The 23,122-nt window shown below is 42.8% G+C and overlaps 1 protein-coding gene across 4 annotated transcripts in view; it reads left to right on the top strand.

Moving 5' to 3' along the window:
• Positions 1–22,086, top strand: part of smg6 (SMG6 nonsense mediated mRNA decay factor) — a 417,242-nt gene extending 395,156 nt beyond the window's left edge. For all 4 annotated transcript variants that reach the window (XM_041197156.1, XM_041197158.1, XM_041197160.1 and 1 more), the window contains 3 exons: positions 5,549–5,760; positions 17,162–17,243; positions 20,326–22,086. In XM_041197156.1, coding sequence (XP_041053090.1) covers positions 5,549–5,760; positions 17,162–17,243; positions 20,326–20,456 — 425 coding nt within the window. In that variant the 3' untranslated portion in view covers positions 20,457–22,086. The remainder of the gene's footprint in view (positions 1–5,548; positions 5,761–17,161; positions 17,244–20,325) is intronic.
• Positions 22,087–23,122: the final 1,036 nt, after the last annotated feature.

A 23,122-nucleotide genomic window follows, 5' to 3' on the forward strand; every position in this document is an offset into this window, starting at 1 on the left:
CTGTATGACCCTTCTTCGGAGCTAAAGTGAAGAAGAAATGTGCTGAAATTTATACTGTGGACAAAAGGACTACCCACTACTGCTTACAGTCTTACCACGATCATTAACAGTCTCTTTGTCCTTTTGTCCATGAGATCTTTGTCAATCTCTCCTTAGCCCCCACCTGTCGCTGCCCTTTTATACAGCTTCACCTGGTCCACCATCCCCTGCCAAATTTTATCACATTTCTACTTCTCTTTAGCTCTGAAGAAGGGTCATACAGACTCGAAACGTCAACTCTGTTTTACTCTCCACAGATGCTGTCAGACCGGCTGAGTTTTTCCAGCATTTTCTGTTTTTGTTTCAGATTTCCAGCATCCGCAGTATTTTGCTTTTTTCTTTCCTGCCATCTTTAAGTCATCAGCAAATTTAACAACCATACATTCAGTCCCTTCATCCAAGTCATTGATGTAAAGTGTAAATAGTTGAGGCCCCAGCACTGATCCCTGTGGCACTCCACTAGTAACACCTTGTCATTCCAAAAATGACCCATTTATCCCTACTTTCTGCTTCCTGTTAGCTAACCAATCTTTTATCCATGCTAATAGGTTACCCCTACACCATAAGCTTTTATTTTGTGTAGTAACCTTTGTAAAAACACTCCCCTCCTCGTTTAAAGAGCACATTTCAGTATTTACTCTTGTCACCAACCTGCCCAGAGAAGCACTCAATCCTTTTGTGGTTTGTTTTTTCAGTTTTGTCTTTTCTCCCAATTATTGTTATAATAGCTCTTTCTTTCGGAATGATTTTGAGAACAGCTCTCAAAGAACCAGCATGTTGTTCTTCTGGAGTAAACTACAAGCCAAGAGTGATGCACATTTTATGCTGATCATTCATTGGTGAGGGGTACTGCAGAAAGTGAAATCAAAATCTTAATTTTTTATCAGCATTTTGGTTAGATGTAAAAGTGTCATGGATGCCGCCATTAAATGTATCCGGGTGCAAGCAATCTGAAGGTGCTGCATTTAAACCTATAATGAATGTTTCAAAGTGTAATAGTATACCTGCTCAGTGTTCTAGTTTGATTCAGATATAATCTGACATTGACAAAGGCCAGTCTAATTCCCTGAGAACAATCTGCCATTTTTCTAAAGTACTGCCCTTGCCCTAAATCTTTAGATCATACTTTTAACAAATTGTTCACCTGTTTCAAATTAGTAACAAGAAAACTATAACTGCAGGCGGCTAAATGGATTCAATCAGGGCACCATAGCAGGAGCCAGTCTGCCCCATGTGCTCACTTAACTTAAGCCTTTAAGTGCAAAGCCAAATCAAATTGATGGGATGGTTGTTTAAATTTCGTCCCCCCTCCCCACATACATCAGAGATTAATACTCAAATTATATGATATCATAGGATCTGGAAATCTAAATTGATCTATTTTGGATTTCCCTTGAGAAGTGGATTGACCTTGGCTTCAACCAGTTTGTTGTCATCTTGAACATACACCAGCACTATAAGAGTCACTGCCACATTGTGGAGCATGTTGTGTACTGAGGATGGCTAAATTGAATTATTTCAATCAAGTGAGGAATGTCAGTGCTGCGGAAGGGAAAATGTTACATTTCAGGTACCCAGTGTCGGCACCCAACATTCCCCTTGTCAGGTAAACAACAACAACTTGTATTTGAACAACACAGTAAAACTTCCAAAGGTACTTCACAGAATTATTATCGAACAAAATCCGACACCGAGACACATAAGGAGGTATTAGGACAGGTGACTAAAAGCTTTGCCAAATAGGTAGGTTTTAAGCAGCACCTTAAAGGAGAAAAGAGAGGCTCAGGAAAGGAATTTCTGAACTTGGAGCCTTGGCATTTGAAGGCACAATCACCAATAGTAGAGTGATAATCGTGGATGTGCAAAAGGACAGAATTGGCGGACTGCAGAAATCTTCGAGGATTGTAGCATTGGAGGAGGTTACAGAGATGGGATGGGTGAGGTCATAAAGGGACTTTTGAGAATTTTATAATTCAAGGAGTTGCTTAATCAGAAGTTGATGTAAAGCAAGGGTTAGATACAAAGTTAAAGCTCTCTCTACACTGCCCATCAAACATTCACAAAGCAAATATAGCATGGGTTAGATATAGAATAAAGCTTCTTCTGCACTCCCCCACCAAATACTCATATGGCAGGCATAGCATGGGTTAGATATGGAGTACAGTTTCTCCACACTGTCCCATTAAACATTCCCAGGGCAGGTACAGCACGGTGTTAGATACAGAGTAAAGCTCCCTTCACACTGTCTCCATCAAACACTCCCAGGACAGGTTCAGCATTGGGTTAGATACAGAGTAAAGCTCCCTCCACATTGTCCCCATCATACATTCCCAGGATAGGTTCAGCATGGGGTTAGACACAGAGCAAAGCTCCCTCTAACTGTCCCCATCAAACACTCTCAGGGAATGTGCAGCACGGAGTTAGATGTAGAGTAAAGCTTCCTCAACACCGTCCCAACAACTTGTTCCAAATCTCACAGATGTGACATTTTCCTTTTTCCACCAGTACCTAGCTAACTTCTGGCCTGCTTGAGTAAGGTTGGCAGTTTAGGTTCAAAACCAAATCCAGCAATTGAACTGGAGTTTTTTGATCTGAACCCATGCCTACTAGGGACTGCGCAGGCACTGTCTTTCACTCTGGATTAGGTTTGAACCATGAAGTGAAAGGACAGTGGGGGGCATTATATGGAGCCCTCAAGACCTGGAAACATGGCGGGCAGGGTGACTTAATTAGGCGGGAAGTGAAATCTCAATTTCCTGTCAGTAGATTGAGGTACAGAGATAAAGTCAACAGCGTGTTTGCAGCATGTTGAACCTTACGCTGACCTGTGGCGGCTTCATTCTTGTAATTTGCAAGCCATGAATACTCAATAGCATTAAACATTTTTAATTACATTTTGCCTTCAAGGTAAAGTCAATGGCACACGAGAACCTTGTTGTGCCTGTTCACGTTTGCTTAAAGGTTATGTGCACCAGTCAGCTTTGTGCGGCCGTGTGTAAGGTCAGCGGTTTTCCTTGTTTAATTCTACAGCTTAAGGGAGGGGAGCAGGAGAATGGCAGCTTGCATGGAGGTTCTGCATAGGCAAGGGTGATTCAGTGGTGAGTGAGTTTTGGGGGGCAGATGTGGAGTGGGATTGGGGACATGGATGAGTGGAACAGGGATCCAGGGGAAGTCAGAGGATGGGGTCTGGCCTATAAAGGACTGAAATAGAAAGGGCTTCAGGTCTTGCATGTGGTGGAGGCGGGGGGGGGGGGGGCGGGGTTCAGTCAATCAAGTTAAGAAATTTAAGGGCCTAAAGGGTGGTGACAGTACTGTCCAAATGTGTGTCCATCTCAGGGTGTTGGCTGACTGGCTTACGGGGCTTTGAGTTCACCTACAACGTTTCTGTAATCCCTACTGAGTACTTTTGGACAATGTCCTTTACAATGTACAGAAGGGAGGACCTGCTGAGCCTGCAAGTTCAGCCATGTTCCACTGAGTGGCAAGTACGACACTGGACACTAACATGTACATTCATTAAAGAGTGAACACAAAATCACAACATTGTTTCTTCCACAATAGAAGAAATGTCCCCAACTCCCCTGTAACCATCAGTGTGCCAGTATATTTAACTCTCTGACTAAGCTTGTCTCAACAAATAACAATGATGCACACATGAATAAAATGAAACCAATATAATGTGAAATATTTACAAATGAAGTTTAATTTTGACAAACACCTTTGTGCTCAGAAGTCTTATTTATGTTAATGGAAATGGAGTTGGGCAGGAAAGCTTTGGGCATGTTGCAGATCAGCTGTCTGACCAGGAGACCATTTTATAGCCTACCCGTAGCTGCAGCTTTGTCATTGTCATTGACAGTAGGTTTCACCACAGAAAAGCTTCTCCCATCACGCAATAACATGTGCTTCCTGTGCACATCGCCAACATTTGTAATAGTGGGTGACATAGGAAAAAGGAAGAGAGTGGAAGTGGTGCACATTTCTGGTTACGCTGTCAGGAACAGCATGCTGTTGACAAAATCCTCCCCAGTGTCTATCCAACTCATTGCACTATCCAGTCCCCTCTGCCTATACTGACTGAAAACTTTTGATGCCGTCATTTTTTTAGTGGCCCATTATGTGTTGGGGCATATACTAGGTTGCTGACAGGGGTATAACCATCTTAGTTTAAATGTCTGCTTGAAAATGACCAGCGGTTGCTAGCAGCCCAGAAATTTGTAGAATTAGCAAGTGCCAGGAGAAAGCCCAGTAAATTCTTGTAACCTAATCTTTGCAAGCTGAGGAAAACTATCACTTGACAAGTGTTGTTCAGTTTGCATTTCAGTTTCTGCGGACAGTGGTGTAAATTCCAGGTGGCAGTGCTGAGTGGATGGAAGTATCACAGGCAGGAGAGGGAATGTGTGAAGCTCCACTCCTTGTACCTGTGCATTTTTCTTTTTGTATTTCTGGTATAAAAAGGGAGGTCAGGCTATAGTGCGATAAACTCTTGGGACTCTGGTTCAGGTTTGGTCTAGTAGATGACCGACATTATGTCAGTATTTCAGACCTGTAGAAGATGATTTCTGGCACAGACCAAACAGTCTTCATCCATCCTATTACTCTTGATGACGTCAGACCACAGAGAGTTCAAAAGTAGCGAAGGAACGAACAATATTCTATCAGTGAGTGAATTACTCTTTGCCACAAGTTGTAGCACCAAGTACTTTTAGAGGATTCCCATTTTTCTCTCAACTTTTTGGACCAACTTTGCTACATATTTTTCATCATTCTAACATGGCAATGACCGAACTGAGGAGATCAGTGCTAGTAACCGAGAGATTTTTGCACTTGTGGATTGACAGAATTGAACAGCCAAAATCTCAGTCACTCATTCTTGACTCATCTTAGTCCTCAAAGTAACAAGCCGGATACCTGAATAATCTAGATGCTGCTGATCCCTCTGGGTATTGTCACCAACAAAAATAAATAGAAACCTCTAGTAAAAACAGGAAGTGCTGGAAATGCACAGCAGGTTATTCAGTACCTGAAAGAGGAGGACAGGTTAATGTTTCAAGTGAGACCATTCATTTTTCTGATGGATCCTCACCCATCAACCTGTTTTTTCTTTCAGGCGCTGAATCACTGGTGTTCTGTGTATTTTTAGCCTTTGTGTTTGTTGAACCTTAGTGGGTATAGAAGTGTACTGGTTATGGTAATTCATTCTGTCAAAGAGTTAAGCAGCCGGGGTGAGCAAGATCTTAAATACCTTGGCAACCTCTTGCTGCCGTGCCTGTGGGTGCAATCTGAAGCTCTGTTTTTGGATGAAGTGAGCAGAGCCACTTCACTGGGTGGCGCACATCTGCAGTCACTTCACTTGTGTTGGTTGGTTAGACATATATTTTAGGATGATTTCTCTGTCTGTGCAGTCTCAAAGTGGAAGTGTTAATATAATGAAATTTTGGATAATTTCCTGCTTTTTCAAATACTGGATGTGGAATTGACAGACTATCTGTGCTGTTTAATGTTTCAGTGATTAATGAGCTGGATGGTCTGGCTAAAGGCCAGGACGCAGACTACCACAGTGGAAACCATGCCAAATTGGTGCAGGAGAGAGCCAAGAAAGCCATTGACTTCCTGGAACAAAAGTTTGAATCCCGTGACTCATGTCTGCGGGCTCTAACCAGCAGAGGTAACGAGCTGGAGTCAATTGCGTTTCGGAGCGAGGATACGACCGGGCAGCAGGTAACCGCAGTAATGGAAGTGTCTCACAGCCTTCCCTTACCTTCTTTCCCAGCAGTCTTGTGCCACTCAATTGTAGGTTCAAGCCCCTCTCCAGGACTGGAGCAAATAAGATAAACTATCACATCAGTGCAGCATTGAAGGAATTGAGGTGCTGTCCTTTGGGTGTGATGTCAAGCCATCTGCCTCTTCTGATGGTACAGGTGGATATTAAAGATCTTATCACATTATTCAAAGGAAAGTGAGGAGGTTTCCCAGTCTCCTGAGTAACATTGCTCCTTCAGCTAACACTACCAAACGGATTAGCAAGCCATTCACCTTATTACCATATGTTGCAGTGCACAAAATGACTGCCTTGTTTGCCTGATGGAATCCTGGACTACCAATCCAGAGATCATGAGTTCAAGTCCCACCAGAGCAAGTGTAAAACTGAATTCAGTAGATATGGTCATTTTTGAGCAGGTTACCGATTTATTATAAAGACCAAACTGGGTCACTAATGCTCCCAGGGAAGGGAACCTGTTACCCCTACCCGGTCTAGCCTCTGCATGAATCCAGTTGACTCTTCATGCCCTCTCATGTGGCCTAGCAAACCACTCTGTTGGAATCAGAAGATGAACAATAGTTACCCCCAACACACTATTCCCTTCCTCCGGCACCTTTCCAAGCAAATAAGGGAGACGTAACACCTGCCCTTTTACCTCCTCTCTCCTCATTGTCCAAGGCTCCAAGCACTCCTTCCAGGTGAAACAGCGATTTACGTGTACTTCTTTCAATTTAGCAAACTTTTATTTGCTGCTCACAATATGGTTCCTTCTCCATCCGGGAGACCAAATGCAAATTGGGTGACTGCTTTAAGGAACACCTACGTTCAGTCCACAAGCATGATCCCAAGCTTCAAGTGGCTTGTCGTTTTAATTCTCCACCTCACTCTCACACTGACATCTCTCTCCTTGGCCTCCTGCATTGTTCCAGTGAAGCTCAACGTATGCTTGAGGAACAGCACCTCATCTTTCAATTAGGCACCTTTATAGCCTTCCAGACTTAACGGTGAGTTCAGCAATTTCTGTTCCTCTGTTTTGGTTCTTTTTCTTTGCATGTTGTCCTCTTATTTTTCACTCAGTCAACAGCTCACCTGGTTTAGGCACATCTTTTGTTTCTTTGTTTTCTTTCTTGCCCCATCTCAATTCCCTTTGGCCCTGGAGGATGAACTTTTCTGTCATTCAATCTTTCCTGTCTTCCACCCTATCACAGACCTTCCTTTTGTCCTTCTCTCACCCATACCTTGCTCCAAACCCATTACATCTCTAACTTTCCCCAACTCTGATAAAACATCATTGACCTGAGATGTCGGATGAAATCGTCCCAGATTTGCAGTAGCGGGCGTGAAAAACGATGTTTTACCCGCTGACCGCAATGGTGGATTTTAGCAGCGTATCGTCCACTTCCCGCCTCATTATTCAGCCACAGAAAACATCCCATCTCACTGGTGGGCGGCCTCTGCCACGCCGTTACCTCACCACTTCCTCACTCCAGGTACCATATCTAAACTGTGACGCGCACTGTAGACTGCTCCATTGAAAGCCAAAAAGAGTTCAGTGACTCGTCACTGGAATGTCTTTTGAAGGCCCACTGTGATGTCCTCCACCCCTGCTCTGGCTTTAGGAGTCCAGCAATCTCACCACTCCAGCTTGGGAGGTGGTGACAGTGGTAGTCAGTGCCAACACTGCACACAAGAGCTTGGCAGAATGATCTCATCCATGATGCCAGAGAAGGGCAACCATCTCATCACTCTAAACTCTCACTCAAGCCCATCACACATTCACTGGCATCTCACTCACTGCCAGCTCAAGGGACATTACCGGTCTCACTCTCACACACTGTCACATTGTCATCTGGCCTCATCTCCTCTGGAGGCTGCCTCCTCAGCCTTCACCATCTTGAGGCCACTTGTACAGATCAACATGTGCTCCCCAGACACACCCTGGGATACCCCGCTTCCCCAGCACAGCCCTCACCCTACAGCCTCTTCCCTTGCCTGAGGCTACCTCTCCTCCCTTCCCCAAGCAAGCCCTAGCTCTTCAGCAGTTGAAAAGCCACCTTACGGCAGGGCTGGTAGGTAGAGACCTGGCTATGAGCCCCCCTAAAAGTTATGTGGCGCTGTCTGCGCAGCCTGGCGCTGATGACCACGTAAACTGCCTGAAGCAAAGTAGGAAAACAAACCTCGAAGTCCCAAGCAAAGTGCAGGTCACCAGGTGCACGTTGCTCATGTTTAATCACGCCGCTGTGCCCAGATGGTCCAGCGTGGGGAGGATGTTTCCGGTGAGCAGGGCCTATAAAGTATTGAAATTAGGTTCCTGACGTGCGGTGGCAGGAAACACAGCCCACCATTGACGAGTGGAATGGACAATCGCAAACTGGTTTCACGATGGCATAAAACCGCTTTTTGGCCTTCTCGCCATATTGTCCGCTCACACCCGCCATGACACCCGTCACCAACGGGACCGGACGATCCTGCCTGTTATCTCTCTTTCTCTCTCTCCATGGATGCTGTCTAACCTGCTGAGTATTTGCAGAATTTTCTGCTTTTTTTCAAATTTCCAGCATCCACAGTATTCTGCTTTTCGATCAATAGTTATCTAAAGACAGGCAAATCTGGTCACCATGACCATCCAGTACCACTCAATTGAGCTTGAAATGGAAGTTGGGTGGGTTTGACAGTTCCCAGTGCAGCCTTTCCATGTTGCTTCAGGAGTGAATTAATCCATCATGCTTCATATCAGGTCTCTGATGTTAAATATTGCCAATTTTTGGTTACACGAAAAGTGGTGAGGTGGGTAAGCTCCTCAATAGTTCATTAAATCTGAAGCCTTTGCTCATATCTAGACAGCTGCCTTTTGTTGAAAGCTTCAGACAGCTGCCTTATTGGCACTAGCTCCATCATGAAGTTTTATATCTTTTCTGATGCCCTCAGAGCCTGCATGATCAAGTCTGGAGCAGTCTGGTCCAGAAATGTTGCCCTCCAGACATAAGATAAATTACCTTTTTAAAAAGAAAAATTTTGTGTGTTTTTTTGTAAACTTGAATAATTTCTGTTTGTCAAGATTTGGGAGGTCGTTGTGCTAGGGTTTTGATAAATTGCTTATTCCTGTTAGGCAGCTATGTCCCAGCCTGTATCAGGCATGAACAGGTTCTTGTAACACCAGCTTCAGAGAGGTTTTGAAAAGCAGTTGTCCCAACTTCATTCTTCGAGGAAAGTCATTCCGGACACGTAGTTACCCACAGCCCACCTTCAGATTTCGTACCTTGAAACAATATACAGATTCACAGCTAGGTAGTGGAGGAACTATTTCTTCTGATGGAGGACTCCAGACCAAGAGGCACAATCTTAAAATTAGAATCAGGCCATTCAGGGATGAAATCAACAAACACTCCTTCACATAAAGAGTAGTGGAAGTCTGGAACACTTCCCCAAAAAGCTGAGAGCTCAGGGTCAACTGAAATTTGCAAGAATGAGAGCCAAGAGTTGAAACACAGTACCACTCAGTCTTAGTGAACTTGGTCACTCGAAAGTCAAAATTTCTCTCCTCCTCCCCATCAAAAAAGCACCGATTATGCTGGGCCTTAGCTTCAAGAGAGCTGGTCACCCTCCAGCACTTTCACCAATCTGACAGCAAGCTATGTGAGGACATTCCAGACAACAGACTCCAATTCACATCTTTTCTCTCTCTCTCTCTCTCACACACACTCACTCTCTCTCCCCCTCTCTCTCTCACACACTCACTCTCTCTCCCCCTCTCTCTCTCTCACACACACTCTCTCTCATATTTCACACAGGAATCTCTCAGCAATGCTCAGAAGCAGGAATGGTGAATGACTTCTGCTTTCCACTCCCTAGCTTAGTGCTGCTGAGCTGAACTGAACTGAACTGTAGCAACCTCAGCTGAGACCAGTTAACAGTATGTGGGGTCCTTCCTGTTCCATGTACTGCAGTGCCACTCAGAGCAGTGCACTATCTAACTCGAGCACAAGGGGAGGTTCCCAGGAGCTGCAGCAGAATGTTTTAGGATAACACCCCTTGGCCTAGCTTCTTGTGTCCCAGATTGGTTGTATTTTACTTTCAAACTCTTTGTAAAAGGAATTCAACTCCTTTAAACCATTAAGTTAGTTTTAAATTTGTTGCTTACAGTATTTATTGTAATCTCTAATACGGAACATTAAATGATGCAATTCAACTGCCATTGCCTTAGAGCAGAAAGATACCAGCCTACAAGATTGCGAAGTTGACCAAAATCATTCCTCCTCTTGCAGAATTTGACTTACCTACTTTTGCTCAGAATACCCAGAAAATGTCCACTATCTTTCAATCCATTGCTCCTCACAGCAAACAGACCAGATAAAACAGATTGGCAATCATATTACACCTCATCACATTTCCTAAACATCTCAATGCACTTCACAGATAATAATGAATAATGAATTAATTTGAAGTGCAGTCAACCGTGGCATCTTATTGTACTGTAACCAAGTTTGTGGACAGTACCAAGTTGGAGAGGACACAAAAAGGCTGAGAAGGGATATAGGCAAGTTAAGTGAATTGGCAAGAACATGACAGATGGAACATCATGTGGAGAAGTGTGAAGTTATTCACTTTGGAAGGAAAAATAGAAAAGCAAAATACTTTTTAAATGGTCAGAGACTGGATAATGTTGATATTTAGAGGGACATGGGTGTCATTGCACACAAATCACAACAAGTTAACATGCAGATACAGCAAACAATTGGGAAGGCAAATGTATGTTAGCTTTTGTTAGAAAGGGATTTGAGTATAAGAGTAAAAAAGTCTTGCTGCAATTAAATAGAACTTTGGTGAGACTGCACCTGGAGTATTGATGTACAGTTTTGGTCTCCCTACCTAAGGAAGGATATACCTGCCTTGGAGGAGTGCTCAGCTTGATTGTAAACAGGAAAACTTGAAATTGTCAATAAAGAAAAGTTAAAACAAAAGCGAAATACCACAGATGCTGTAAATCCTGAAATGAAAACAGAAAATGCTGGAAAATCTCAGCAGGTCTGGCAGCATCTGTGGAGAGAGAAAAACAGAATTAACATTTCAGGTCCAAAAAAAAAGGTGGTTGGCCTGAAATTTGAACTCTTTTCTGCAGACCTACTGAGTATTTTCCAGCATTCTCTGCTTAGACTTAATTTTAAAAATTGTTCTTGGTGGAGTGAAGAATGTGGTGTATGGGACACTGGGAGATCTCACTGCTCTTCATTTCTGCTTGACCCACTGGAACAGGCAGATGGTAACAACTTTGTTTAAAATCTCACCTAAAGGTTATGCTATCAGTAGTGCAGCACTGCCACAGTACTGAACCGTAGTCTCAGTCTGGAATTTGTGCTGAAGACTTGGAATAAAGGTGCAATTCAAGTAGATCAAGTAGGACAGGGATTGCTGCTACCACTTGGACCAAGAAACAAGTTAAATGCCATTTGCCACCATCAGGAGTCACTAGCTCCAGTTAACAAGAAGATAGTTGTAATATACATGATATGCTCTTCATATCAATCGTCTATTGACAGTACAAGATTGGCTAGCCAATGTGAAGGGCATTGCAAGGTACATGCAGTGACATGTTAAATGGGCTCCTCTGTTACCGGGCAATGTTCTCAGTTTTGAGTCTGGTCACTACAGTGTGGAGGTATACCAGCCTCAGTTTTGAGTCTGGTCACCACAGTGTGGAGGTATACCAGCCGTGTTGTCTCTGGCAATTTTCACTGCCACGTAAATTCTGTGGACCTGCAAGGTGTTTATTGACCATTTGTTCTGAATCTATTTCACTGGAGGTATATAAGCTACTGCCATAAACAGAACTCAAATAAAGATTTTATGTACACACTGTAGCATCGTATAGTCATTAACAATAGCATAGGCACATTTAGAGGGCAGGAGATTCTTGGAAAAACTCTATTCACTTTTCAAGCTCCAACCTCAAAAACATTTTGAAATTCTGTACAGATGAAACAAGGACAACACCCACAGAAAGGTCCGACATCTAATCTGGATGATTTCTAAAATAGCTGTAGACCCACACTGCCTTAATCTGCAACATGTGGGCTTTAGTACCATGCTGTGTTTTGATTGGACTACAGGCTGCTGAAGCATTTCTCTACTTTTCCTGCCTGTGTGTTTTGTGATGTTGCGCAGTGCCATCCCGACGACGTTACGCAGCGCCATCCTGGCGACGTTATGCAGCGCCATCCCGGCGACGTTACACAGCGCCATCCCAGCGCTGCAGGCTAACGGAGAGAGACATAAAAGGAAACACTGAAATGTACCCTGGCTCTCATCAATACCAGCCATCGTTCCCATTTCATTCAGCTCCAAGTGATCCCCTGCCCTGGTGTCAGATACATATTTAAGCCATACCCATCATAAATACGTAAGCAAAGCAAATTGATAAATGGTTTTCAGAGTTGTTCATATATATAAAACCTTTGTTGAGGAAGATTAAGACCCCATGAGGTGAAGCCATGTTCATTGATACAGTTCTATACATTTAAGACTGTTGGGAATCATCATGTAAAGTGTCTGATATTGTCTTTAGCCACTCTCCACCTCCCCTTCTACTTTTAAACATATTGAGTGACCAGTACTAGATTCTGAGCAAAGTAAGCACATTATTTTATTATCAAAAAACAGTTGGATTTACATTGGACCTTTAACATCACAAGGCGTCTCATAGGCACATTAACAAACAAAGCTTGATACAGAACCACATGAGATATTAGGATAGGTGGCTAAAAGCTTAGTCAAAGAGGTAGGTTTTAAGGAGAATCTTTAATGAGGCAGTGAGGCACAGGGGTTTAGGGAGGTGATCCTAGAACTTAGAGCCTAGGCAGCTGAAGCATGGCTGCTGGTGGTGGAGCGAAGGAAATTGGGGATAGGCAAGAGGCCAGAACTGGAGGAGGGCAGAACCTCTGGGGTGGGGGGGAGAATGTAGGACTGGAGGAGATAATGGAGATGGGGACTGCTATTGCTGGACAATATGGAAAATGTCAAATATAACAGATATGTAATCAGTGAGAGCTAGAAAAGTATTGGCATTCCACTCTTCAGTGGGAGCTGGGAAAGTCTTAAACATTGGTGTGTTGGGAGGTAGGAGGCAGAGAACAGGGGTGAAAGAAATGTAATCTGATTGGTGGGATGTAAGAAATGGTGTTCCTCGGGGTTTGTACTGGGGCCTCAGTTTTTTACCATATTTATCAACAATGAGTGAAGAATGGAGTTTATAATTAAGTTTGTCAATAACACTAAGTTAGGAGGCACACTAAGTTGTGTAGCTAAGTACAGAAAGTTACAAAGGAGCATAGGCAGATGAAATGAACTGGGCAAAATTGACAGGTGGAGTTCAATGCAGGGAAGCATGAGGTTATCTTCTTCACTTCCAAAAAGATAAATCAAAATTCTTAATGGTGTAAGAAGTAGGTACAGTGAAAAAGAAAGGGATTTGGGTGTCCAGGTGCATAAATTACTAAAACCTACTGAAGGTGATCAAAAAAGCCAATGGAAAGTTGGCCTTTATTTCAAGGAGGCTGAAGTACAAAGAGGAGGAAGTGGTACTTCAAGTGCGCAGAGCCTCGGTCAGGCCCCATCAGAGTAACTGCATTCAGCTTCAGGCTTTGCACCCCAGATCGAACCTCAGGTCACTCCCTCAGCCTTATGTTTTCCAAGGAAAAGTGCCACAGCCTGTTCAATTTTTCGTGATTTAACATAACTTGCTGCTTTTTCATTTCATTTGAAATGAACCCCAGCACTTTCTTTTTTCTAATGATCTTATTAACCTTCACAACTATCTTTGCTGATCTGTGTATCTGTACCTCTAGATCCCTTTGCTCCTCTACCCCATTTTGACTCTTGTTATCCAAGGAATAATATGGCTTCCTTAGTCTTGCTAACAAAATGTACCGCCCCATACTTGTCTACGTTGAAAGAGCACTCACTCTCTTTTCCTCTTCTGGGACTTGGGTATAGGAAGTACAGTTTCAAAACTTCATGACAAAATAAAAAGCAGGATATTAGCAGACTTCACGAAGGGCACAGACTGGTGAAATGGGCAGACATATGTTAGATGTGAAGCTATGCACTTTGGGAGAAACAACATGGAGAAGCAACATAATCTAAATGGTAATATCATCATGGGGGTGCATATTGACAAATCCTTAAAGGTGCTAGCGTATGTTGATCAGGCAGTTATTAGGTATATAGGATACTTGGCTTCGAATGAAGAGGGAGAAAGTCATGCTAAGTCTTCATGAATCGCTGGTTAGGCCTCAGCTGGAGGACTGTGTCCAGTTCTGGGACAGCACTTCTGAAGGATACCGGGCCTTGCAGAGGTTATGAAGGAGATTCACCAGGATGGTACTAGGGATGAGGGACCTGAGTTATGTAGAGAGATTGGAGAAGGTGGGATTGCTTTCCTTAGAGCAGAGAAGGTTAAGAGGAAACCTAAAATAAAATGTTCAAGATTATGAGAAGCTTTAATAAAGCAAGAAGGATGAAACTGTCTCCTTTGACAGGTGAATTGGTAACCAGACCTTAAAAAGTTAAAATAAATGACAAAGAAGCTAGAGGGGAATTGAGCAATTTCTTCATACGGAGGATTGTTCTGATCCTGGACCACATTACCTGAAAAGGTGGTAGAATCAGATACCATAGGAATTTTCAAAAGACATTTGGACATGTACTTGAAAATAACCATTTTTTAGCATTGTAGGTTAAAAAAAAACCTGGACTGTGGGACTAAATTGGATAGCTCTTTCACAGAACTGAGACTGGCATGATGGGCTGTATGGCCGCCTCCTGTGCTGTAAAATTCTATAGTTAGTGAGTTAGAGCACATCCTGGGTTTACATCCGATGTAGAAATAATCCTAGTCTCCTCCTTAACAAGGAAGATCTTGGGTATTGGGGCTTTTCAGTGGGACAAAGTCCAGAGTGTATTTCTGCTCTGGTGATTCACAATCATCACTTAAGAATTGGAACTTGGATGTCTTTTGCCACAAGTTAATGAAGATAATGGTCTGAGCATTGTCCAATGGACAAGAATGTCCTTGAGCTGTGTCCAGTTTATATGGCAGCTTTGTGAGTGTAGTAGAGCAACACAACAGCTGATCAGGTAGCAGTCCTTGCTGTGGAGCCCAGCCAATATGAAAAAGTTTCAGAAATTCCTGCAAGTCTCAGGGGCAAAGAGAAAAGGCACAGCTGCCAAAGAAAGGTTTGCAGACCACCCACTGCCAGCTGCAGGCAAGAGTGTGACTCATCGCAGGCTCTTTTCACAGGAACCAGTGTAGGAAAATTGACTGAGAAATGCAAAATTTACAGCAATGAAATAACTTCTCCTGTCGGTCACCAGACATAGTTTTCTGCGTTAAACATGGACCCTGAGTCAGATGCTGCTAAATGTTGGTTATTACATCATTCCCATCATTACATTATTCCCTCCTCCTCTGCTTAATCACCACAGTTTCTTATTGCTCTGCTCGGAACTCTTGTAGTCACATATTGAAGCCATGTGAGCTGTCGTGACCTCTCTTCCTGCTAAGAACTGTTGGTAGATGATGTCATTGAGGATTTGTAGTAGGTGTAACCTTAATTCCCTATAAAACTTCAAACTCCTCTTTTAAGGTAAGATTTTCCCTCTAACATATCCTTTTCCTTGACCGTTTCTAGTTCATTAGAAATCATCAAGTGGCAACTTGCTCAGACCTGGAGGTGGGCAATATCAATCTGCCTCTGATGTTTCCCTCCACATGGACAATAGCTGGACTGTGCTCCATTCTCTTCAAGTAACAGCTGTGAGGTTCTTCAGTAGTGTGGAGATCAGGTGTAAGGCTGCACTGCTGCTCTCTCAGTACGTCACACCAAGGCATATCCAACATCTGCTTCTCTTCACAGCTGGGCAGAGTTTACACATGGACAGTTTTCACACCAATGCTGTATGCCTGCACCAACACTTGTACCTGTGCCCTGCCCTGACACCAGTGCCTGTACCCATCCCTGTGCCATGTCCTGCACCATCACCTATACATAGTGAGCTAAGTTCCTTCTATAGTTTCCTCCCAGTGGCCTCGGTTAAGGAAGGGAACAAATCATCTAAAGTTTTCCTTTCCTGATCTCTACCTAGAGATCTCTTCTAGAAGCTCAGTGTGAACAGGAATGGTCAAATACCTGATGATGCTGTCCTACAGTGAGAGGTGGGATTTGTCTGTGTTTTAATGCAATTTGTGGATTGATAATGTTTGTTTTTACCTGATGTGCTTGTCCATCAGGGAAAGCCTGATTTCAGGAAGTGAGTTGAAATGTCCATGACGGAGCATCTTATTAAAATCCAGCCTGAGATTCTGTTTCCACAGCTCCAGGACCTTGCCAATACCATTCTGAATGAAAGCCACTCCCTCTGTGTGGGAGGCATCTGGATCCCACTTGGGACAGCCTAGCACCAACTTGGTAGTTTTATTCCCAATTTCCACTGTTCATCAATTCCAGCTTGTTCAAAACTCTGATGCTTGTAGCCTGTCTGGCACAAAGTCCCACTCGCCCTAGTCTTCATGCACTTCTCCACATTGGCCCCTGGGCTTCGATGCTTGAAATTTAAAATGATCATTCTCATCTTTAAGTTGTTTAATGCTTTACTGCTTCCTGTCTCTATAGCCGTACAGTCCCCTCCATTGAACAATCACTCCCACAAATTCTTGCCTCTTGTGTTCTTTTCCCCCTAGACCCCACCATTGGTGGCCTTGCCTTTCATTATTTGGGTCACACTCTGGAATTTCTTCCTTAAACCCACCCACCTCTCCATCTCTTCCTCCTTTAAGATACTCATTCAAGCCCACCTCTTGGACCAAGTTTTTGGTCACTCTTCCCAATCTCTCCACCTTTGGCTCGACGCCTGTTTTCCTTTACACTTCTGTGAAATTTCTTAGGCCATTTTACATTGAAGGTGCGTTATAAATGCAGGTTCGTTTTGTTGAAAAAGAAAACATCTGAGATCCCTAGAGTTGTGTCCTAATGGACACCAACACCTTAACATAGGGAAGAATTTGAGGGTAATACTTTCAAATAATTCACTAACTAGTTCATTGAGGGGGACTTGGCTTGATTGTTCCAAATTAATGAAACTTTTGTTACAAATACAGCCACTCTAGCCCCATTCATTGCATCTCGCTGATGCACATGTGGTCTATTGGAAGGGAAGTTAATGCCCTTTAAAAGGAGGGAGAGAATTTGTGATGGAATAAACAGACATGGGCCCTGGATTGGAAGTGCTCAATGGGCCTTTTAATTGCTGCTTACTTTGTGTGAAACTGCTGAGTCCTGATCTGTTTTTACTTCTCTCCAACAGGGTAACAATGATGATTTGATTCTCTCATGCTGCCTTCATTACTGTAAGGACAAGGCCAAGGACTTCATGCCAGTGCACAAAGGTACCTGAGGTGTCTCTATTTTAAAGATGCATTTCCAGGCTGCTCTCATTTGGGTTACAGGCACAGTTTGTTTCTGGGCATGGCAATAATTTGTTGACTCCCATCAGCCACTGTGATTGTGTAAGGAGAGAAGTCATGTCAGGTTGTAAATGACAGTCTGTCCCTGTACATTGAACGGTGATTGAGCTTGTACACCTTCAGTATTGTAGAACGGTAGACTGGGAACAAGCGTTTCAATGTTCAGTTCTTTAGTCAGGCTCTGTTATTCCGCAAACATTGGTTAAACAATAGAGAAGGAAGGGGAGGAGTGCAACATATGCCTGCTATCAACTCTAGCTCAGCAATAGCACCCTCCTCACCTCTGACTCAGAAGATTTTGGGTTAGGTTTTGAGCACATATTCCAGGTCTGACATTGCCAGCGCAGTACTGAGGGAGATCCTGTCTTTCAGATGAAACGTCTGTCTTGTCAAGTGCATGTAAAAGATGATCCCACAACCACAATTCAAAGCAGAGCAGGAAAGTCCTCCACATCCTGGGCCAAGATTTATTCCTCAACCAAAATGATCTGGTCATTATCACATTGCTATTTGTGCAGAAATTGGCTGCCGCATTTCCTACATTACAACAGTGACTACGTTTCAAAAGCACTTCATTGTCTGTTAAGTGTCCTGGGATGCTCTGAGTTTCTGAAAGGCACTGTAGAATTGCACATCTGTTCTTTTCTTTCATTTATCAGTTTTGCGATGTTCTTAACTAAAGTGAATATACTGGGCCTTTGCATCAGGCTGTCAGCGAAATAAAATTGAAAGCAAAATACTACGGATGCTGGAAATTTGAAATAAAAACAAAAAATGCTGGAAAAGCTCAGCAGGTCTGGCAGCATCTGTGGAGAGAGAAACAGAGTTAATGTTTTGATTCTGTATGACTTCTTCAGAGCTAAATAAAATTATCTGTGACACCGCCCAGACTCATTTAGGGAAACAATATACAATTGTAGAAATTAGTTCTCAGCTTGATAATTTTTTTTTTGCATACTGTAAGACAATTTTGAATCTGTGCCTCTATGTAGTTATAGCTACTGAAGGTTACAAAAAGAACTATCTTATCCAAAAGGAACCCTGAATCATATTTCACTATGTTAATTGTTCCCCAACTATGTGCCTGTGTAGCCAAACAGGATAGGGCAGAGATTAGAAATGGAGCTTTCAGAACTTGTGCACAATTTCTTATTGTTTATAAAAACCACACTTGTCTAATTTTGATTGTTTTTCCTGAAGTAACAAGATATTTTCTTCCCATAAACAGCAAGGTGTCTTTAACTAACAATATGTAAAGGTGAACCAATCACATTCCTCATTTCAATCACTCACTGGGACGAAGGTGACACTCGTCCTCTCTTCTCATCCAGTCAACTCCTTGTCTTCAAGCCACCTGTTTAAGATCAAAAACTTAATATATAGTGTCACATTGGCAAAGTTGCAGTGTGTTGCACTAGTATGTTTTCGTACACTGGTACGCTAGTGTGTTGCATCGGATCTATCTCAGTAATTAGAGTGTAATTCAGCAAGCTTGAATTGACATAAAACAGTAAATGCTGAAAAAACTCAGCTGGCCTGGCAGTGTCTGTGGTGAGAGAAACAGAGTAAACATTTTGAGTCTGTATGACTCTGGGCTTCAGAGTTTGAATTGACACCTGGCTGACCTTAGTCTGAGAAAGATCAGGAGCTAACATAGGGGTGATAGTTACGTTTGCCCCTATTAGCCTATTTGTATATAAACATAATATCTCAGAAACCAATGGACAGATTTCAACAAAACTTGGTAAACAGATAAGGTATGGCCCAAGGAAGAACTGTTTCATTTTTGGTGAAGACAAGGATCTGTTGGGCGAATTGACTTGTTTTTTAGGATGTGTGTGTTTGATTTAGAATATTGTCAATTGTTTTAGAATGATGTAGATTGTCTCAGCAGCTATGGTGCAATTTGTCACAGCTGTCATACCATGAGCAGAGTTCTCAAAGCAGGTTATTGGATTGGCCTAAGCCTCCTCGGTGAAATGGAAGCTTTGAATAAAAAGATATACTTTTTTCAGCATTGTAATTAGAGAGCATCAACCAGGCAGGGAAAAGTCTCAAGGAAGAGCTACATAATTGTAATAACATTGAGTTAGCACAGCGTGGCAAAGGTATGTGCTCTACTAAGTGCCCTGTTCACATGTAAGTTTTGTTCTTGCTTTTAGTCATTGATTTTTTTCATCTGCTCTGGCTGGTGCAAAATTTAAAAGACAGTGTGTGTGGAAACACTCTGGTGCAGTAGAAGAGAAGTTTCTAAAGTTGATGTCCAGATACATAGTGTGCAGTTATTGTTGCTTAAACAGCCCTTCATTGAGCAGGTGCAGGACCCAGACACCAAATGGAAGAAAATTCCACAGGTACACAAAAACCTCGCTACAAACAACCTTATACTGAGGGAGTGCTGCACTACCTTATATCACACCCAATTTGATCCAGTAAAGGGACAGAATGTGTTCTACAATGATACATTCCTTCACAATATAGTTTCAATTAAGTCTGAAGGTGATTGAAACACATCTCAAAACACAATGTACCATGGAGACAGTGCCCAGCACACTGTACAGGACAACACTGAGACGGTGCACCGTATAGACGCTGTACAGGACAACATAGTGCATTGTATATACACTGTACAGGACAACACAGTGCACTGCATAGACACTGTACAGGAGAACACTGTGCACCATATCGACACTGTACAGGACAACACTGAGACTGTGCACCGTATAGACACTGTACAGGACAACACTGTGCACCATATCGACACTGTACAGGACAACACTGAGACTGTACACCATATAGACACTGTACAGGACAACATTGAGATTGTGCATCGTATAGACTCTACAGGACAACACTGAGACAGTGCACCGTATAGACACTGTACAATACACTTTGTGGACAGACTGTTGAGTTTTTTCTGTTTTGCCCCTGTTAGACAGGCTGTATTTCTGGGGTGTGTATCCAGCATGGAGAGCTGACCGTACGATCCTTTCTTTTCCTCCAGATGAGCCCATTCGCCTGCGCCGTGATGTTGTGTTGCTGACAGATGACCGGAATATGAGAGTGAAGGCTTTGACTCGCAATGTGCCTGTTAGAGCTATCCCTGTGTTTCTGAAATGGGCCAAGGTGGGATGAAGAGAGAGAGCCAGGATAAACTCTCATCCTCTGGATTCCAGTGAGCATCGTCGAGAGCCCAGAGCTCGACCATGGCAACCCACCTCTCCATTACAAAGCTAACATTAAGAAATGACGAGAATCAAAATGCAGTAGAAGATTGTGATTGGTTACCAAGAAAAAAAACAAGTCAGCTGAAGAGGCAGGTCTTGAGATGAAACATCTTGATGGGTCTTTTTAGGAGCAAGCTAGTCATGGTGGGTTAATAGAGTGAACGACGGGTGAACATCCAGATGCAGGTTAGTGAGAGGGAGCTCCTTTAACCTGTGGAAGGAAAGGACTCCTTCCCTGGTGGAGTTCTTTGATTAGCGTGTGGATTGTTTTGTGACAGAGATGGAATGATCCACTCTGCTTTGCTTGGCACACGTCTGTAAACCCACCTCCACCCTGAATCTTTGTCACATCAGAGGTGAAGGGGAAGGGAGAGAGGGGTGCAGGCTTTGATGGTTTGATTCGCTGCTGGTTCTGTGATGTCATTTTTTTGGCAGGAGGAATTTCACACAAAGAAAAGTTTAAATAATTTACAATAAAATGAGTCTCGCATGGCCTTGAAAAAAGGCCTCAGTGTAAGGTTAGCCTAAATCAAGGCAACTTTTAAAGGTCATGTTAAGGGTCACAGCCAAGTTATTGCAGATAAAGCTGGCCTTTAATTGGCCTTGTATAAAAGGATTTCTGGCACCAACCTATCGTCAGGTTGATAGTGTGTTCTTAGTGCACTAGGTCTTTGCATGATGGAGATTGTAGAATTACCAGATTAAAATGGAGGGCTATTTTATTGAAGTGAGGTTTACTATCTCCCCAATGTGTTTGCACTATAATCTGGTGAGTCAGACACAAGGCAGAGAGTGTCATATGAGCAGCTCCTACGTGAGCTGGTAGCATACAAGCTGCCCTTTCACATGCTGCTCAATGCCCAAGACCTTTGGCATTTGGGGGGAGTCAGAGATAATTCTGCCTTGCAAAATACCAGTTAGAGGAGGGCCAGAGCGGGGTTCAGTTACACTGCAGGGCCAATGATTGAGATACCTGTTGCCTCCTAATCCCTCGTCCCTGCCAAGCTATCAAGTAGCTGGGGCAGCTACTCAACTTTGTGAACTTAAACACCCAGGGCTCAGTGATATTTTAGCTGGGAAAGTCTGCATTGATGCTGGGGATTCAGCTCCTTTTGTGGAGCAAAGAGATTTCAAAAATTGGTTTATTTTAAACATTTCAGAATTTGTTTTTCATTGTTTTTTTTTAAATAGTCTTAACTAGTTAGATTTGGGTTTTGGGTAACCAGGTACCTGGATTTGGTTTTATTTAGTGTTGAGTGGCCTTTATAGAACAGAGGAAGCTTTTGGTTTTAGTGCAGTGGAGAGTTCAAGTTAATTTAGCAGGTGTGTGTGTGTATAAATTCTTTAGCATGTTATGTCGATCTGTAGTATCTCACCGGTTAGTTTGGCAGCTAATAGACTTTGTCCAGTGCTGCAACCTGCTGATGGCAGCTCTCCTCCGTCATGTCGAGACATTGCCATGTAGAAGATAGTTACAATGTTTAACAGTAACTAGTATTCCTGTAACTACCAGTCCAATAAAACGGAGGTGAAAAGGTCATGTCTGTAACCTTTTAATTGCTATTTGGTGTTTTATAGAAACAAGTTTCACGGTGAAAATTTTTTTGTTTGCTCATTTACAAAAATACAATAATAGAAACACTATCCCACTGAAGCACTTTATACAGACTGATTTAAAATATAAACACAGTACAATTACATGCAATAAATACATTCATTTTAATGCAAAAAGAATTTATAAAAATACTGTTTTTTTGTATTGCAACGTTATGTGAATTGTATTTTGGCTTTTTAAAATTTGTTTTTTTTAAAAAAATATTTGGGTGGGAGTCTGTACAAGACCGACTTTGGTTCCATTGAATTTACAGATAGAATCCTGTGCCTTTCACAGGGACACAGGCTGATATTGTGCATGCATTCCCCCACCCGCCTCCAATAGGACCATACAAAATAGGCAATCTTTACAATTCCCTGCAAAAAACACAAAAGTAACATTACTGGCAAGTTGCATCTCATGCTAAAATACTGCATTTAATAAGTGATTTAATAACAGAAAACGCGGGAAATCACCAACTTTATCCCGTGTTTAGTTTAAGGAACCAACTTCTTACCCGTTCCACAGTCTGATCTCTGCAAAATTCCAGGCGGATTGTCAAGTACAATCTTACTTTGCAATACTTTATCTTGTTCCATTTAATGCAGCGGCAACGCGCATAGTTTGTTTTCAATTCACCGGGCATTATGTCTGATTTACAGATTAATTTCTGTCTTTAAAGTGAGAGATGTGACCACATAAATCTCACTGGAACTGAATCCGAAATCAGAGACACCGCCATTCACCTGAAACTGTGCCGATGGAGTGAGTAAATCCTTTTAGTGGGATCGCTATTGATTGTCTTCCTTACAGTGCTGAGGGTTTCATAGTTTTAACAATTCTAAAGGTGTTCGTTTGCTGAGTGTTTGTAATTAAAACTATACAGGGCTCCTGGAGTTCAAGGGCTCCCGGGTTTGGTATGAGCGGATCTGGGGGAGCGGGGCGCTGAGTACAAACTGGGTCGGATTTACCGAATGTGC

The sequence above is a fragment of the Carcharodon carcharias genome, chromosome 10, assembly GCF_017639515.1.
Source record: "Carcharodon carcharias isolate sCarCar2 chromosome 10, sCarCar2.pri, whole genome shotgun sequence".
NCBI classification, from domain to species: Eukaryota; Metazoa; Chordata; class Chondrichthyes; order Lamniformes; family Lamnidae; genus Carcharodon; species Carcharodon carcharias.